At 52.1% G+C, this 19,339-nt stretch overlaps 3 protein-coding genes across 5 annotated transcripts; 1 reads left to right on the top strand and 2 right to left on the bottom strand.

Moving 5' to 3' along the window:
- The first annotated feature begins 858 nt into the window (after positions 1-858).
- On the top strand, positions 859-8,727 carry LOC119108867 (uncharacterized). 3 transcript variants are annotated; one of them, XM_037232410.1, is made up of 10 exons: positions 859-1,064; positions 2,560-2,773; positions 3,508-3,604; positions 3,859-3,962; positions 4,364-4,503; positions 5,095-5,228; positions 5,983-6,096; positions 6,586-6,681; positions 8,226-8,396; positions 8,605-8,727. In XM_037232410.1, the coding sequence occupies exons 1-10, from the start codon at positions 1,049-1,051 to the stop codon at positions 8,656-8,658; spliced, it is 1,140 nt and encodes a 379-aa protein (XP_037088305.1). In that variant the 5' UTR covers positions 859-1,048; the 3' UTR covers positions 8,659-8,727. The 3 variants fall into 3 exon arrangements, with proteins under 3 accessions (XP_037088305.1, XP_037088304.1, XP_037088306.1); XM_037232409.1 differs by having other exon boundaries at positions 5,092-5,228; XM_037232411.1 differs by having other exon boundaries at positions 2,544-2,773; positions 5,092-5,228.
- A 107-nt stretch (positions 8,728-8,834) lies between these two features.
- On the bottom strand, positions 8,835-11,513 carry LOC119108868 (uncharacterized). The gene is made up of 4 exons (XM_037232412.1): positions 11,337-11,513; positions 10,775-10,874; positions 10,063-10,212; positions 8,835-9,378 (listed from the first exon to the last, which is right to left on the bottom strand). The coding sequence occupies exons 1-4, from the start codon at positions 11,477-11,479 to the stop codon at positions 9,166-9,168; spliced, it is 606 nt and encodes a 201-aa protein (XP_037088307.1). The 5' UTR covers positions 11,480-11,513; the 3' UTR covers positions 8,835-9,165.
- Positions 11,514-12,159: 646 nt separating this feature from the next.
- On the bottom strand, positions 12,160-17,686 carry LOC119108863 (nascent polypeptide-associated complex subunit alpha, muscle-specific form). Its single transcript, XM_037232404.1, has 6 exons — positions 17,047-17,686; positions 16,582-16,719; positions 13,752-15,283; positions 13,411-13,510; positions 12,954-13,097; positions 12,160-12,168 (listed from the first exon to the last, which is right to left on the bottom strand). Exons 1-6 carry the CDS (start codon positions 17,047-17,049, stop codon positions 12,160-12,162), a joined length of 1,926 nt encoding a protein of 641 aa, XP_037088299.1. The 5' UTR covers positions 17,050-17,686.
- Between the last annotated feature and the right edge of the window lie 1,653 nt (positions 17,687-19,339).

The raw sequence follows: 19,339 nt of genomic DNA, 5'->3' as shown, positions 1-19,339 counted from the left end.
TGGCGCCTGATTGACAAAACGGCCCATATCAGCTCTAGGGCCCCCGATCGGCGCAAAGGGACTTGTGACCGTTATTTGAGGGTCTGTCTTTGCAGGTTGGGGCCTATGAATAATATTCCGACCAGCCATTTATGCCCTTAAACTTTCCAATCGGGCCGTCGGACCCGGTTGGAAAGTCTAAGATCCATTGGGGAAGTTCATTGATCGTGGGACCCGGTGGGCCCTCTAGGCTCTTGAGACCTCCTCGAACACTGCGTCTGGGCAACTCGGAGCCCCTTGTCAACACAGGGGCGCGTTAGGCGCTGTGGAGCCCCGACCAATGTAAATCGCTCGCTCCGGCTTTGTTCCTGCCTGGAAAATGGACCTTCCAGGTCCATGTCGCCACGGAACCGATTGTGCCTTACTGGTGGTGTCTGACCGAAATAAAGACCCTTTTCGACTCAGGTGGCCCCTGATCAGCGCGCAGGGCACTCTGGCTGACATTAGAGTGCCCGGCTCTGAGGGCCGGGCCCTGAATGCGACCTCCGCCCGGCCTCTCGGGCCCTAAATCGTAGGTTCCAAGGGCTCCTCGGACCCCTCGGAACCCTAAGTTGGAGCACGTGCCCCTTGTGCCCCCCCCCCCGCCCTGCCTGAACTACTGCATGCACGCCACTTTTGCTGTAGATTGTGAATATACATGTGAATCGGGCGTCGACTGATGAACGTGTCTTCGTGTGGCATTTTTGCTCCCTAGTATGGTGATATTATTCCTTCGTAATTGGTAGCAATTTGCAATGCATATATGGTGCGCAAAATACGAAATATGAGTACATAACTGGCCGCGGTTTTTAACGTATGAAGCCCACGGTTCTTCTAGCTGTATATATAAAAGCCCCGTCGTGCGTGGAGCGCTAACGAGGGAAGGGCTGGGCTGGATTTTTCGGGATGTGAGTTGTGAATGTTTTGTCTGGGTGTTTAAATTTCTGGAGTTGATAAATTAGACCATGTCCCTGCTCCAGTTTGCAAGTTAATGACACATTAAGCACTTTCGCTGAAGGACTTGTGAATTATGGTGCGTCTTTCAGGTGAGTTCTTACTTATTTCTTCTACCCTACCATACACTCCAGGTGATCTTGAATGCTGCAGGTCTACAGCGATGTTACAGCCATATCTTAATTATTTTATTCCAAGTTTTTTTTAGCAATATTGTTTAGCAACAATTGTATTCAACAATTAGATACTGTTCTTCTCTTTTCCTGACCGTTACCCATGCTGCTTGTTTCATTTATTTTTTGCTCACATTTTATATCTTGCACCTGTGCACCACCAGTTAAACAACAGGCTGCATGAAGTTAAATGCCTACATATATGCTTGTACATGTGCAGTTTTCATTGTAATTCATCACATGCCAGAGTTTTAAGCATTGTCAAGACAATAGTAAAGCAAATCAATGAACATTTGTGTAAAGTAAGGTTTGTTAATGGTCAAAATGTCATAAACAATGCGGTGAAGTATCATACTTTTATTTAATCCCACTTAACCAGGCAATGACCAAAAGCCAGATAAACTGTGCTGCTATTGATTCCTCGTTGTTCGATCCAAAGGGAATGGAACAATATAATACTGGGTCTTTTCAGTGACATTTTCAGCTTGTTAAGTCACACAGCATTGCATTCTGAAGAGAAAATACCATCACAACTGAAAACCAAATTAAATACAGACTCAAAACCCATGACTTGTGAGCTTGTAACAAGAGAGGACAAACCAGCTGGTAGCCTCATCACAGTAGCCCCAGCAAATGATGGTAGCTGGTTAAGCTACCTCAGGGAATGTTAATGAAAGCCCATAATGTCTGGGAAATGTCTCAGTTGGGCATGTCACACCTTGGACAATATCATCCTAGAATCAACCTGTGATAACATTTCTGAGCACATTGATCGCCTTTAGGGGAACATGGTAAGTTCAGAGATGTGGAAAGTAACTTCTGCAAGGCAGTGACTGCATTAGATTTTAGCAAAATTTTCATAACTTAGCATTTTAAAAATGAGTAACTGCCTGGCTAGTTTTATCACCCACAGTTTTCAGGACATTTTCACTTGAGTTCAGTGCCAGAGTGAAAAAGCCAGAATATATAGCAAATAGGAATGATAGTTTATGGTTGTCAATAATGGTTGAAACATATTTTATTGTCTAAAACCTGGTAAGTTACAGAATAACAACCAAAGTCTAAAAATTTGGGCTGCATACTGCACTTACCAATCAATTCCCTTTGTAGTTTGCAACCCTGATCTGCTGGCAGAGTTCAATATTGGAACTGGGAACCCACTGCTCTTTTTGCACCCATAAAGCTCTTAACCTATTCCTGAAGATTCCAACTATGTTGAAATCAATTCCTATGAGAGCATGCCCACTTGGCTCAGAGACAGTGTCAATCCCAATTTTCACAATGCTGTTTTACGACGGTAGTCGGAATCTGGCGCATCGCCATGACTCCGAGGCTCAGATGTTTTCCTGGGGGGACCCAAGCACAGACCTACTTTTCCCCACATGTGCCCATTGCCAGGGGCTTATGCCGACAGCGTGCGTGCTGTGCCGCTCGAGCGCCGCCGTCCGCCGGCGGCTGTGCGGTCCCGACCGGCCGCGGCTGCCGGCGCCCGCCGGCCTCCACCAGCTGGCCGCCGAGGTGCGCCGACACCGGGACGGCCTGCGAGGCGCCGCCGACGGCCAGCGGCCGCTGGTCTGGCTGGTGAAGGCCGACGTCCAGACGATGCCGCTGACCGTACACCAGGCTCGGTCAGTACCACCGGGATGTGTCAGGTCCACCTGGGCGTGTCAAGGCCACCGTGGTGGGGCAAATCTGCCAGGTTCGATCAGGTCCGCTGGGTTCGGCCAGGTCCACCGGGGCGGGTCAGGTCTGCCAGGGCGGGTCAGGTCTGCCAGGTGCGGTCAGGTCCACCGGGGCAGGTCAGGTCCACCGGGGCAGTCAGTTCCACCGGGGCGGGTCAGGTCCGCCAGGGCGGGTCAGGTCCATTGGACGGGTCAGATCTGCCAGGTTTGGTCAAGTCCACTGGGTTCGGCCAGGTCCACCGGGGCAGGTCAGGTCCACCGAGCGGCGTCAGTTCCGCCGGGCCCAGCCTCACTCAGTGCCTTCGAGCTCGGTCAGTTTCAGCAGGGCCAGACCGGCTCCGCTTGTAGCACTGAAGTTCAGCTCACGGGCAAACACAACCTTCTCTGTGCTGGTTAGCAACCGACGTCAAAATGGTTTGCATAGACGTCTCAGAGATACCTTATGAAATGCGTGCATTAGCTCGTTAAGTTTGTGCACGCCTATTGAGCTCGTCCTTTGCACTTGAACTTTATACTTAATCACATCACTTCCCATCAATGATAATGGTTTTCCATGTGGTAAGCATTTTTAGCGCACCACTTAATATTCATCAAACTGGCCACAAAATGTCCAGGGATACTTGTATCGTTATTCCCAATCTGACGGACGTTTATCGCCTATACCATGACTTTGGCTACAGAAACGTGTTGCGGTTGGATGCATACCGGAACATCTTGCACCTGTCAGGAGATGTCGACCTGCTGCATCTCTGGGCTTTTCCGAACTCTTCGGCGAAGGTAACATAGCTATGTGCTGACGCCAGTGGCACCCATGAATACGCCCTGGCCCCCAACGGCTGCCCTGAGGGGTTTGTAATATTCTTGGACTTGTAGCCTGTGTGCTCTGAACAAAGCATGCAGTGTAAGTCGTAAGGTTCGATGATGAAAAGCCAATAGGGCTGATAATAAGGCTGCGTTGCCCCCATCCGTGAATACTTGGTAGTAAGATTACACCTTGTGGACACACCGTAATATTTAGTGCTTGTTTTCAGACCGCAGATTTGGAGTCAGATGTATGGGCAACGCTGTGCAGCCTTGGTGTGCAAAGACCACATCATGTCTGCGATTCTAAGCAGCTTGACATCATCGAGCAAAGGTGGGGCGTGTCTGAGAGATTATGTTGACTGTGGCTGTATTTAACTAATGGCTTATGAACGTTATTCATAGTAACCTATATTGTTTTGGATGCTACTGGACTGATTAGCTGCAGCGCTGGAAAGCGCAAACTCACCACCACGTGTCATATGAGGTGACGTGCCTGCACACCTATAATCAGCTAAAACTAGCTAAAATAGTCAAAGTACTTGTGCAACAGAAGACATGAACTCTGATTCTTCAGAAAACTGTTTATTCGTGAAAATGCTCCTCTCCCTATGTAGACCTTCACCAGGCGGCTTTTAAAAAATCGTACTGTAATAGGATCACATATATCCATTCGCCTATAACAGTACGCGTTACACTTCGTGCGTGGTAGCCTCACAAATGTGTCGCCGACAGACTGCTGAAGGAGGGTTCCATGGTTGTGGACTTTGCCGCCACAGAGGCCAGCGCCGGCAGCCCGTTGTCGGGGTCCGTCAAGGATTTCCTACAGACGCATCCAGCCGAAATGCTGCGCCTATCAACACTGCTTGAGTCAGGTGACTTAACTGTGCGCCACTTTTACTGTATCTTATCATGCGCTTTTATAGCGGTGGTCAATAAGGTGAGCTTACCTCAGGCCCGTGACTATGACGGGTTTCTCCTTGACACCGAATAACGTGCTGCTTGTTGCAGCAGCCAGCCAAGCAGCCAGCCTGACTTACAGAGCCCTCTGTGCCCTGATAATAGCTCCTTGGTCGAGGTACCTGATCATAATATCCGTATAATAATATCTTGATATAATATTGATATCTTCACGAAAGTGTTCATAGTGATCACAGCCATGATTATAATGTCCTCATGGGCACCTGGTGTAACGCGTCGTATCGTGTAGGTGGGCCATACCCAGTAACGCTTGGCTCGGTAGTCACGGGAGGTTAATACCCAAGAGGTCTCCGAAAGGCACTGAGAACAGGACAGCCGAAGTGGTGTGGGCAAATTCGTCCCTCGCTCCTCTTTCAAAATTACGCAGCTCCACGTGTGCGTGATGGATGTGTTTGACGTATCCGTAGTGTGTTCCATTATGATTGTTATATGATCATCTTGTCGATTGTTCGGTTGATGGTGCTGATGATTCTGATCCCCAGAAGACGTCGTCGAGCAGCCAGAGGGAGCTGTGCGGTTTTACCGGACGTTCGTTTCGTTCGTGGACGACTATGTGACACGTAACCTGAGTTCCGAGAGTGACATTGGATCAGCTGAGTGCGACCTGCACATATCTCAGGTTAGCGATTCAATTCAACTGGTTTTCTTTAGCCAAACGGCACTACTGTCCGCCTTTGTTTTCTTCAGATGTTTTCTCTTTTTGGGCCATTGCAGACAAACAGCTTGTTGAATGTGTCATGAACTCACCACCAAAGTTACACTTCTCTAGTTCACCGGACAGTTTGGCCGTGTTGGCTCCGGCCTGTGATACCCGGATAGGCAGCCAGACCAGACCACTTGGCATGTCTGGGCCAGACCAGACCGTGTTTGGCCAGTTCCCAACTGACTGTGATAATCGGGTCGAATCATTCGCGCATTCTGGCATTCGGTCCCAGTTCGGCGTAGCCTTATTATTAGTCCACACTTTTCCTTCCTCATGAAGGCAGCGGAGACGACGACTTTGGTAGTGGCAGGCGTACTATTAGCTTCTATCAACGGACTCCCGGTTGTGTCACCGGCGTGGTGAGAACTTCGGGGCGCCAGTCCAAAGTATTTCTCACCGCTAATGTCGTGCAAACCCCCCCCCCCCCAAAAAAAAAATCTACGAATTGGGCGTAAGAAGAGATCAAAAGTGAGCACAAACCACGTGACAAAAAAGGCACGTTTCGTCATGTGAGGGAGCGTGGGCTGATCTTGGACGATGTGTTAGGAAATGCATGCTGCCGTGCTGCAATATGTTTTAATAATTGTGTTTATACCCCCAAAAGCTTCCAGGGCGCATTTGCTTCATTCAGATATTGCGAACATACTGTAGATTTCTGCACGTCTTCCAGACATTACAAGACCAAGAAACCGAATACTATCGGCATCTGTATAATTTCGAGACTCGGAAGGCGCTTGATGTCCTGTGGGAGACCATGACTCTGCTGAGGTCGTCCGTTGAATCGGTGAGTTGCGGGCGCTTCCGCTTGGCTATTGTGGTATCACGCAGTGACAGCGTTCTGAGCATGGAAGACCACACGCAAAGTGGCGGAGGCGCGAACTGTTAGTGCGTCAACCATGAGCTCCGAGCAGTGTACCTCGCGGCATGTGGAGCAGTTACGCTAGCTTTTATGGCTCTTCAGTACCTTGGAATTATTGAAAGGAACGGCCGGAGGTCCGCAAAAATACCGAAGGTCCTGTTCAACTTAGTATTTGGTCTTTCTGCTGTAGTAACTTGGTTCCGTCGCGCGCACAACGCGAACCGCAGACAGACGCGCGATGTAAGGCCTGAGCGGGCTCATCTGCGCTGCGATGACTGTAGTGGAACGCGGTGTTGATGTAACTTAACACGTATGAGTGTGATTGTAGACGGATGCGGGTAACTTTACGCGGAGGGGCGGGGGCGGGGAGGGGGGGGGGGGTAAATGTTCACGGAACCGTGACTCCTACGACAGGGCGCGGCCGGCGGAACCTCGGCGCTCGCCCTCCTGGCGGCCAAGCACCGTCTGCTGGGCCATCTGGCGCGGCTCGGCGTGACCCTGGACGATGCGGTACGGAGCTCATGACCCGGGCGATAGGCTGCGCAGGGAACCCAGTAACTGCACCCTCTCCTTCGAGCGTGCTCGATATTTCGTCAAACAAATCAGACCAATAATGTTTCAGGGTGTAACTATTTTAGGTACCACCTATGTATTGTCCCGTTGTTCGATGGGAGAACCATGGGAAGGACAACAAGATTAGTTTTCGTCGTCACCATAGAAGTGGAATTATAACTGCGTATCAAATTCATTGCCTCCGCAAAGAAGTACGGCATTTTCAGCCATGTGGCAAATAATAATCTTAGAGGTTTCTTAGTTCCCGTTTGATCAGGTACATTACTTTGAAGCTATATAAAAAGTACGTAATCCTGATCGCAATACAAATGTAAATGAACTAGTGCGATGCAATTCTTGAAGGGTGGATCCCACATTTAACACATATTTCAGACATACTCTGGTGGAACCACAGGACGATAAAGTCTACTGATAGCACTGGGTAGTGTCACTGCAGCACCATCAGTATGTAATTGGATGTAGCTTTTAATTATTTTTTAGTTTAAATCACACCCTTAACGCTTTGTAGCAACACGACACTTATTTCTTACTGGCAGCCCCAGAGTGTATCCCGAGTCCGCGACAACTGCAGTTGTCGCAATCGCCGTCGTCATGACGGCAGAATCTGCTGAGGGCCATTGTCAGCTGTTACGGGCGAGATATACCACTTTTGAGCTGTGTTAACCCGCACGGGTTCGTGGGCATAAAAGGTGCACCTCTACTGGCATGAATGACTTCGTTACCAGTGAACGTTTGCGATCGACACAGGACGCGGCAAAGACCAATTACCAAGAAGTGCATAAGTTAAAATTTGAACCAGAGCGTCACGATAAACCATGTGGTACTCCGTTTCCTTGACAACGAACATCCGGATGTGTTAGTCTGAGCCACATCAATCGGTCATGTGCTGTTAGTGTATGACACAGAGTAGCACTGGCTCTTGTGGGACTAGAATGACCACGATTCGCTCGTTTCTAACGTCTAAATCGGTCGATAATGACAGCCCATTTCTACTGTCTGTCGTATCCAACAACACAAAAATACAACTTATTTGCCGTGCCAAAAGCCGGCTTGCATAACCGATCTTTTATTCGCATTGCACTAAAGATTACATCCAGTCGATTACTCACTCTTCCAATTCGTCGCTTTGACAGTTGAAGGAAGTCAGGCAGAAGGTCCATCCATATCACAGTATTGCATTCTGCCTTTGGTTTTGCATTGGGTGGCATATTGGTCATTGGTACTAGATGGCTGAAGAGATCCAAACGCTCGGTCATGCACTGCCAACTTTACGCGCGAATCTTGTATAGCCTCCAGATGGCGAAAAATACGTCGCATGGCACGCGCACATCTCACAATTTCAGGGCACATAACCTGTGCGGGTACTGCCCCACCAGCTGGCAGTCACGTCAACTTGCGCGCCCTTGGATCGCCCAGCCCAGCGTCACAGCGTGATATCGCGCACACTGAATTCAACATGACGCAAGCACGTCCCCTCACAGCCAGCGCAGCCGGCGTCGGACGGCAGGATGTCGGCCATCGTCGACGCGGCAGCCGCGTTCCGCCACGAGGTCCGCCGGTTCGCCTTGGAGGACAAAGACAAGAGGGCGGAACTGATGGGAGCGTGCGACGGTCTTCGAAACGCGCTGCTGGAGATGGGTGTCAAGCTGCAGGTAACTCCGCCGCCATCCGCACTCTCTTCGCTTGTTCGCGCTCACAATTGCTTACGTGGGCCACATTATTTAGCACAGCTTATATCCAGCTGTGCCATTAGCTGGCATCCAGAATATGCTGTCAATGTCTGACGGGTTGGTTCCAACGCATCAAAGCCTACTTCATTGGAATATTCGACGGGTCTAATTCGGTACATGTTATCCACAGGATAAGAAGAACCAGGCTCTCTGGCTATGGACGACGCCAAAGAGAAATAAGTGAATCGGTTGGGCATACGCCTTGTATTGCCTTCTGGGCTTATACACACGTATAAAATACAACTGTAAAATGAGACCACTTTCACTCGAATGTTAAGCACAAAGCTCCGCTCCAGGAGCCATAGAATGATTGGCACACCAGACCAGCACGATGGCTAACGCGCCCGCTGAAGGGCATATGAAAAAGTCGAAATGCGATCACACGCACACCACCACAGACGTATTGAGTAGATGTGAAAACTGGACCTTCGCTTCCTGTACGCGATATCACAACCCAAAAATCATCACTATGATACATGACAGTCTGAACACCATGGCATCTCGGCTAACCATCAGACGCACAACTTAACGCAAACGGATCTTACCTGTGCCAACTGGGGTGGCCTCACCGCACCAAGTGGCCACACTGGCCTCAAAATCTCGCACTGGGGCCAAAGCCACGCTCCGCGTGGTTGATCGACTCACACCAGGCGTCGCTTAGGTCCACTCGGCGGGGCGACCGAGCCGGGGGTCAGAGCACGGCGCCGGCGGACCACCCGTCCTGCCGGCCGCTGCGCCGCGCCTCCCGCAGAGCCATGATGCGCCGGTCCGCCACGTGGAAGCGCTCCTTACGCAGCGCCGAGAAGAAGCAGATGTTGTTGGCGGAGAGGTCCACGGAGCAGGGCCGCAGTCGGCGGTAGGCGGCCGGGTGGGCCGGCCCGGACGACGCCGGCACCATGCGACGCTGAAACACCGGCCGGCAGCTCGGCACGGCACCCCTCAGACCGCAGCCTCATACGTCAGGTCGACGGCGGGGTACGGGGCTCGCGCGATCGCATGGGTGGCCGGCGAGTGCAAATGTTCTAATAAATAACGTACTTAGCTGGCAACCCACTGCTTGGGCACCTCACACGGAACGGCTTTTATTATTACCTGATCCGTAATGCGATCTCCATGTTGTGTAGTACAGACACACGTTGACTCAGGGATGCACGGGGCAATTACCTCGATGAAGAAATACGTCTTTCCCATTATCCGCAATCCGTTTGGGTGGAACAAGTCGTCTAAACAAGCTACGAAGGAACAAACTACAAAGGTCATGATGTTGCCCCTAGCGCGAAATGATGACCTTTAAGTGGGGTGCAACTACACAAGCTGTATTATGTGGCAATTGCCCGTAAAATGCTATAATTATTTATGTGGCATGTAGCTCAGTAAAATCCACTTACCATACAAAAACCTTACTCAGCAACCAAACGGGCCAAGCATGATCAGGTTGTTAATAACTGAAACTGTTGTAATATTGATGGTCACGAACAAGATTTTGGTCCCCTTCACCACCATTAACTACGACACAGCACCAAAAGTGACGCCAATGTCCCAAAACGGACCACAATGCGACGATGCGACAAAACGGACCACAACGTACCTTGAGCGACCGGAGGCCGTCTGGAAGCTGGCTGAGATTCACGACACTGTGGATGACTTGGGCCATGATCCACTCGTCGTGACGCTGGGACCAGCCGAGGTAGTGGACGAAAAAGTACGTGAACAGTGCGTCCTTCCGTATCTCCAATATCTATGGCGAAGGAGACCACAAGTTTGCGCTTCACTGGAGTAGAGGACGATGCAGTGAAACTTTAACACTGGAGGGAGAATACTTGCAGACGAGGACAGCGTGCTGGTGTTTACAGCACTACCCGGATAAATCGCTGTGAACATTAACCAGGATCCTCCTCCATAGTCGTGGCAGTGGAAATACGCATGCGTTGTCGCGAGTGCATGACAATATATATTTCGTATATTGTGATATATTTCGTATATATCACAATATACGAAATACAAATATATGAAATGAACGGATGTATTCACGCTACTCATCTAGACATGTATGTTCTTGCTTCACATAGATCTCATTATGTTTGATGAAACTTAGATGTGTTCATTTACACATGTATGCTCAATGCCTAGACACCCATTATGCTTTATAAGATAAAATATATGCAAGATGTACTTTGCGATCCCTTTTCCCGTGTAGCAAGACCGCCAATAAGGTCCGGATGATAGGAAAGACGTACGATGGTCGCCATGTCTTTTCTGGGCGTTTAATTTAACTTGGCTTTATGAAAAATTTGCAGCACCTTAGCGGGGTATGTGAACTTGGTGCCATCCTTGGTGGTTTCGTACACGACATACACCACATCGTCAGGCTTCAGTTGTTTTAGCGTCTTGGGGTCGGCCCTGGAAAACGGCGGAGATCAGTCCTGCACAAACAGCATAATATGGGCGACTTCTCAGATTAGCAGTGGCTATGGCGACTGCCCCAATCACCGTCAACACCAAGTCCCACAGGCTGTTTGGGATCAGGTCGGTCTTAACCACCGATATGAATGGACGTCATGAATCATCCGAAGTAGCTTCTAGCGTCTTGCATTGACAATGACAACACTTGTTTGATGACGTCGTTTAACCAGTACCTCCCGGTGCACCCAAAGCCGATGACTGTCGGCATAAGACTCTGAACTCCAGGAGAATACCATAAACACCAACACCCAAAGAAGAATACCAAAAACACCAGGAGATGGAGGCATGTCTTGCTTATACCAAGTACATATTTACTCTGCCACCGAACGCCCGACGCCATGTGACCGACAGAGCCGCCCGGCGACGTGCGCATCAGTGACTGTTTGGAGCGGCACTTACGGGCTGGTGGTAACCCTGTCGGCCGGGTCGGAGGCCTCCGAGCCGGTCGCCGGGCCCGGCTGCCGGTCAGGGACGGCCGATGTCGGCGCAATGTCGGGGGCCGCCTGCGCCGGCGACACTTTCCAATGCCGCGGCCGGTCCATCGCCACCTCGGGTCGCCGCGCAGGAGGTCCCGTGCTGCCGTCCGTGCTGAGCGCCCGAGTCTGACGTGCAGCCGGGTCGGCGAGCGGAGGACGAGCCGCACTGCGGCGCGACCGCGGCCGGCGTTTGCCAACGGCCGCTCCAGCCGCCGCGGCCACGTCTCCAACGGCCGGCGCCGCCGCAAGTGCCGACGGCGTTTCGACACGCTCCAGGTGCGACGCCGGCTGGCCGAGGCTGGGCGGCCGCGAGCGCAGCCGCCTCCACTCCGTATTGCCAGTCGTCGTGGCCGCGGCCCCCGCAGGACCCGTGACAGCGACCTCGAGTACGGGCGGCTTCCTCTGAGAGAGTCCGGGCGTGGTCCGTGCCACGGCTGGTCCACCGCCACCGGTGTCCTCAGGGATCCCGCACGCGCTTGCCCGGAGGCGAGTAAGTAGCTGACGCCGTCCCATCTTCGCGGGACTGCGGCCGAACGCCTTTCCATGCGCGGGGAACCGGACTTGCCGCTCTATCTCGGGAAGGTTCCTCAGTCGACGGAGGCCGGTTCGGCCTCGGCCCCGCGTGGCCAGGCGACCCCGGGCCAGGCCCAAATCGACAAGACCCGGCGCGCGCCGGGCTCCAGGCAGCTGCGCCAGGTGTTCGGTCGCGCGGCACTGCGTCGGCTTACAGCCCCTGGGAATACCGTTCACCAGTGCTGCAGGGACACTGGCAGTCTGCTCATGGTCGTCCACACGCCCGGTGTTTTCAGTTACCAGAGAGGACACAGTCGGCTCGAGCGTTCGCGACCCTGCTGTCTGCGGAGGCGCCTTCCAGGACTTCTGCGGAAGGTGGAGCCGACGCTGAGGTGAAATTCAGCATTATGAGCCGAAAGTGCAATTATTTCAGGATAAAAGAACGCCCCATTAGACATTCTTTTACGCACATGCATCTGATTCATCGTAACTTCCGGGTTTTACACTAAATCAACTGTTCTGCAATCCCAAGCAGAAACTGAACATGAAGAATTGGACTACATATAAAATTTGGGATAGGCTAAGTTCTAAATGCTGCAAAGCACATACAGAACACGAAATCCAGCGTACAGAAAAAAATAGCTGAGTACAATGCGAATATCTGGAAACATCCAGTTTCATAGTGTTTTTTTTTGGGGGGGGGGAACACACTAACGGCGACTTCCGCAAATCTTGCAGTCAGGCATACGCTTTGTGACGAGTAGGCTGACACGCGCAGCTAAACGATTTATGCTTTGACGTCACAGCACATTACCCCTCGCTGACAACAGACACGTGCAACATTGTCGTAAATAAGCTCATTCTGGACACAGCTGCACTCAGCGCTGTGTTGGATCTGTATTCCTGCTTTGCTCTTCCGATAGCTGCGCGCAAGCAACGACGCGCCGACACTCTGCGGCCGCGCAACCCATACTCAAACCGGCCAGCACCCCAGGCCCTGTGGAGCCACCGCGTCTGGGCGCCGTACCCGCAGTGCCACGGTCATCTGGCTATGCGACGTCACCACGCTGTGTATGACGTCCTCAGCTATCCATTCATCGTGCTTAGCCCTCCATCCCGGATAGTGGACCCGGTATTGCGGATACCACAGGTCTCTGTTCACACGCACCACCTGAAATGGCATCAGCGTGTAAACGTGGCCAAATCCAAACGCCATCAAGATCTAGTGTTTTTTTCTCACATAGCTTAAATAGCATCAACCGAAATGGATCTCAGCGTCTGTGAATCATGAATTGAAATCGAAAGCGAAATCATGAATTGTGGGGGCGGTAAGCACCAAAAAGACATGGCTGCTATTAATATTGGGATGGGATTTGTCTACGCCCATTCTTCCGGACAACGAAAGGGCGCATTCGCTGCAACGTGGTTCACAACGCTCCAGCTTAGGACGCGCCCAACACCAGGCACTTCTCTGCACAAGTTACCTCAGCCGGATACAGGCAGCGCCAGCCGTGACTATCCGTCCAGCAGGCCACGTACACGACGCTGCCAGCACGGAGAGTCTCCAGCACAGACGCCGCAGCCCTGCAACATCGCACACTGCCCCTAAGAACTGGCGTTCGCTAAACAACGGCATTCATGCGCTGCAATGATTTTTGACGCGGCAACCTATCCAACACCAACAGTCGCGCGTGACACGAAAACGGTGCACAAGCGGAATTCTATATCATGAAGACCTGATGCCTATTTCCCACTTTATAAACATTTCGCCGGTGCAAGCCAACCTATCGCAAATGTCAAATGTCATTAATGGCGATAGACTTACGGTTGTATGATAACGCCCTTCGGAGGGCGCGTCTTGAGGGCGGGGGCGCGTCGCTTGCGCGGGCCAGTGGCCGCTGGGGCCGGAGGTGGATCCGCGCCAGCCGCCGGACGAGCATCTGCGTCTGCCGAGGCCTGTGTTCGAATGCTATCGCCTGGTGCTTCACCCGCTGGCGATGGGTCCTTCCCCGCAGATGCCACGCTCGGACGCCCGGAACGGCCCATTCCACGTGATATCTTTGCATGACCGTCCGACACATTAACGTGGGACGTGGACACGTCGACCACGGCGCCGTCTCCCATACCACGGCTTCCTCGATCGCGTGCACGAAGGCATGCGGTCCCCATATCCTGGCGTAGCGCCGGCTCTGTCACCGCTCCGCCACTGTTCGTCAGCAAGATAGACTGGTGGCGGTCAGGAGCGGGGTCATCCGCCGGGTCGGCCTTGACAGTCGGCCCACATCTCCTAGTGGCACGCCGGCCACCGCGCTGCCCGCAAACCCCCGTCGGTGCACCCGGACCAGACCGCCGGATCAGCGTCTCTGGTGCTTGTCCAGTGTCCTCCCAATCACGGCCGGTCAGCGCAGGTAAGTTCGGGACGTCTGAAGTGACACATTCTTTAGTCGTTTTCGCCCCTATGCGGCGTCGCACACTGCCGACCTGTCTCGGTTCACGGCCAATCTGTTCATGAGGGCGCTCTCTGGCCACCCCTGCCTCACGCTCGAGATGAGCTGGAGGAAAACAGGCCGGCCCAGTACTCTGCACCACATTGGTGATGACCTTCGGGGGACGACCCCGCCGCCTGCCAGGAGGCTCCGTCGCTTGTGTCACCGGCGCGGCCTGTGCTGGCGGATTCTGATTCCGATCGGGCGTCTCCATGGCTACTCCCGTCTCCTGCTCGGGCTGCGCTGGAGGATGAGAGGGCGGCCCAGTACCCTGCGCCACATTGGTGATGGCCTTCGGGGGACGACCCCGCCGCCTGCCAGGAGGCTCCGTCGCTTGTGTCACCGGCGCGGCCTGTGCTGGTGGACTCTGATTCCGATCGGGCGTCTCCATGGCTACTCCCGTCTCCTGCTGGGGCTGCGCTGGAGGATGAGAGGGCGGCCCAGGACGCTGTGCCACGCTGACGATGACGGAACAGCTCCGTCGTGTGCGGGGAGCCGGAGCCGAGCCACTAGCCTGCGTCACCAGTCCTGTCTTTGCGGGCGGAACCGGAGGCCGATCGGGCGCCTCTGCGTGCGGTGTCAGTCCAGTCACACCCTCCACCCGTGGGGAGTGGGGTACCGCCAGTGTCCTAGAGCGCGCTTGTTTGGGCGAGCCCGATTTCCGAGCAGCCTGCTTCCCCGGGTGACCGCACTGTCGCCGAGACGCCAGCTGGGTGGTGACCGGTGCTTCCCCCGCCTCGTCGTGTGGAACGGGACGCTCGGCTGTCGCTGACGGCTCGAACGGCAGACGCCTTCCCGGTGACGGGTCGAACGCCAGGCGCCGCTTCGTTGGGCGGGACGGCGACGCCGCCGCGGCCGGTGCACCAGCAGCCTGCAACGCATCGTACTGCCCGGGTGATCCGACGATAGTCGCGTCGATACATCCCAATATTACACACAGTATAAAGCAATATACATTTACTCACCCAAACGGCATGACGCATCGCCGAACTGAGCCTTTCTGCCTCGTACAATGCCCGTCACGGCACGAATCGTTGCATTTCCCAGAGCTCTGCTTTTAAAACAGAGGGAAACCTGTTTGGACATGTAGCAAAATTCGCAATTTATCCCAGCAATGCATCACAGCTAGTTCCAAGACAAAACCTAAGCAGGTCACAATGTGTTGTTAACTTACAAGCTTGTAAAGATGTAATCCTCTCTCCTTTTTGAAGCAGACAATGCTCAATTCAGCCATGAAAATGGTCTGCAAAGAGATTGGGCCCACCAAAAACTTATCTGAACAGTTCAACGCATCGATGCGGCATCTCCCGCTGATTCACGTGGCACATTAGTCACGCGTTCGCCAATGATGCCTTACTAACAACTATTGGTGTTCAGTCCTGACTTCAAATATCGGAAACAAGCGTCGCGAAGTGATCCTCTCAAGTCTGACGGCAGCATAGCGTTGCAATGGAGCGTTTCTAGGAAAGACGTATACAGCTGCCATACATCCAAGAAATAATCCTTGTTGGGGACGAAAAGCTGCTTACAAAGTCGCAACTTCCACTGTTCAAGAGAAAACACGCTTGCTTAACTTCACTGGGAGGCCCATTCCCTTCCTCGCCACTAAAGCCCTCCAAATGTCAGATGCATATACTACTGTTCCGATCATTCTTATGTTCGGCCAGCCCTGATTCATCTGACTTTTGTTCGACCCGATCCATTCGATACCCCTCGTGGGATCACAGGATCCAGAGTATCGCAACTGTCACGGGTCAGTATTTGACGACACGAATGGGTGTGCTCCTATGCAAAAGAATGTACGTTGTGCCTGAAAAGAACACTGACATGACCCAGTCAGGGGTCGGCACCCTATGCAGCGCAGGGCCGCCATAACTCACGTCAAAGTCCAAAGATCCCAACAGGATGCCCGTCCAAAGCGCACCAATATATTCGCGCTGACAGCAAAATTTGGCCCAGAGGTCCACGCGGCGTTATGACCTTGGAGTATTCGTGCTATAACCAATGCTGTCTCCGACATTTGCTTGCATAACCTACGCTTGCATGACAACGTCCTTTACCCAGTACTTACTAGCGTATTTAAGGACAATGGTAGATTATTCTCAACATTAGAACTCCCAGTTCCCAGTGTCAACAGAATACGCGCGTGTGTTATGGCCATCAGCTTACCGCATGGGTTGTGTCGTCTTCGGTCCGATACACCTGGATTATGTCCCGCATAGCGACCCAGCGGTCATGGCGAGTATCCAGGTTTGGGAAATGAATGAAGTAGCGAACCTGACTTTTGGAGCCGTCTACCTTCATCACCTGAAACACGACAACACACCTGCCCATATCACAAGACGATATGACTGAAGATCGCAACAACTCTCGACTTATCGCATCATTAGACCAACCTTGATTTTCTTTGCACTGAAAGCTCCTGTGTGGCCGGTCCCACACTGCACAAAGTACAGAGCGTACCTCACCAGATGAGACATGTACGCTTTAAATAACGATTTAACTGATGATGACCAAGCACAGTAAAACTCGAACAAGGAACGAATATGATGCTACACTATATGGGTACGAGTACAGCAAAATGCAACGACAATATCGAAAACGTCCACAACTCAAACGGCACATGGTTCTCACCATCCCATCCAAAGATTCACGGTCCCACGAAGATCTTAGCTCGCCGGGAATGGAAACTTCGACCAGACTTCCTGGATGAACGACTCCAACACATTGCCTGCCAGGTTTGACGGTTTGGGATACAGATCCACTCAGATCTCAGGACAATGGGCATGCTCGATTTGAAAGCTCGGTAATTCGATACTAATGGCTCATAAGTACATAATTTATAAATTCAAACAACTAAACCCAGAATTTGCCACCAAGTGTGAAGACAGCGTTGACGACCGCAGTGCATCACATTAAAGTTGACAAGTCATAACATCCACGGTCTTCTTGTAACAGGTGTGGTAATCGCTCAACTAGAGAAACAAAATGTCCAGCAACGTGAGGATAGTGACTGAATCTGATCCAGAAGAAAGCGAGGAACTCGAATGACTTCAAAGGTAACACACACATTCATGTTCTACTTCGCGTCATTGTGGTCAGCCGCAACCGCGGCTGTAAACGTGAAAGGGCACGGCAAATGTCACGAGACACGTCTGTGCGAAAAAGTTAGCGAATGCTTGCTGACAGCCCGCTAAGACGTGAATCAACACGGACTGTCAAGATGCTTATACTACTGATCCGAGTATGCTTCAGCTCGGCCAGCCCTGTTGCATCTGTTTATATACGGCTTGTTCCAGACCGATGCTCTGACAAGCACAAAGTACTTTGAGCACCGTATATATCACGCGCCGACAAATTGTGAAAAATCGTGGCTCAGTTTAGAGGACACGGTATTCGCTACGTACTTGAATATAGACAGCAGTTATATTGTAAGACGCTTAAATGATGTCAATGTAACTTCCCTACCAGCTTTCCACCAGTTCCAACATCAAACGAAAAATGTCAAAATAGAATCTCACCCACTACGACAATAAGACGTTTTCCACACAGCATGACCGCATGGCCGACCCCAACAGCAAAAACAAACAGCAAAAAACATGGGGCAATCAACGCAATACGCACCAAATAGGCTGTTTGAAGACGCCGAGGGAGCCCACTTCTTGGTCTCCGGTCCGAGTGCTGGGATAATCAAGTTGAGAACTAACTTGCTTTTTCTTTGCGGGAGACAACTCAGCATCATGTTCCTCTTCTGGACATGCAGCTCTTTGATGCACCGCGTAACTGTCGCGTCCCGGAAGATTTGGATCTTCTTCCGTTCCCTTTGCCAGTCTCGTGCTGGATCGGCAGCGTCTGGGCATTCCACTTGATGAATGGGCTCGCTTCCTGGTGTCGGAACCCAATCTGGTTGCAAGTGGTTCGGGTTCAGGTTCGTCGTTTTCCAACTTTTTTGCCAACAACGTCTCTACACTAACAATGCTTAGCCCGCAAGGCAGAGAATCTTCGTCCTCGGTTGAGCTGCCGCGAGGCGAAAGCACCCATTTTCTTTCCCCGGGTAGTCTCTCGATGGGATCACCATGCGACTCTGGACTGTGGCTTTGGGACCGCCCCTCCGATTCGACATGGTGCCCTTCCGTAGTGTTCCCTAACTCAATGTCTACATCAGAGTCGTAGAAGTCCCCACGCGAATGGAGACGATCATGGCTGTCCACGTCGATGGTTCCGTGTAACACATTGTGCAATGGCTTTCCTTCAAAGTGCGACTCGAAATCCGGCTGGCAACTCATAGGCAACACATCTCTGTTCATGAACGCTGCTATTTTGCTGGGAGTCAGGCGGCTAAGATCGGGCAAAGGTTGTCGAAATCTAACGCTGGGCTCCTTCAACCTCCTGCGCACTATTTGTTCGCCACTGACACCTTCCTCAGGCACTAAGCCATCTGGGCCACAGTCCTCAGATGATGGTTTTACATTAACCAGCGCATCAGCCCGGCAGTCCCCATACCCGTCCAACGGATCCTGGCTGCTGACAACGGAAGAGACATTTGCTTCAAAATGAAATTCTCTCCGCCGTGCTTCAGGCAACGACATACAACTGTCATCCGCTGCGGTCGCGTACGACGGCAGCTGTGCCATATCAGATCGCAGTGGAGTTTCGGTTTGCGTACGGGCATCATTTGGCGTACTTCGTAAGCAGCCTTCTTCTTGTGAGCCAAATGGGTTAACTATAGCAGTTGGTCTATCATGTCCGCCTTCCGTGGGAGGGCGCACAGATGGCGTTATGCTGAAAATATTTGTATGCATGTCTCTACGACACGATCTGGCGGTAGGTCGTGTCGTGGAGGCATGTGTAGCTGACGCATCATGACCATGGCTATCTTCAACCTGCGCGCCAACCACACCACCCTCATAGCCTTCCATAATCTCTC

The sequence above is a fragment of the Pollicipes pollicipes genome, unplaced genomic scaffold (assembly GCF_011947565.3).
Source record: "Pollicipes pollicipes isolate AB1234 unplaced genomic scaffold, Ppol_2.1 Scaffold_691;HRSCAF=793_pilon_pilon_pilon, whole genome shotgun sequence".
NCBI classification, from domain to species: Eukaryota; Metazoa; Arthropoda; class Thecostraca; order Pollicipedomorpha; family Pollicipedidae; genus Pollicipes; species Pollicipes pollicipes.
This window is presented reverse-complemented; position numbering and strand designations above follow the sequence as displayed.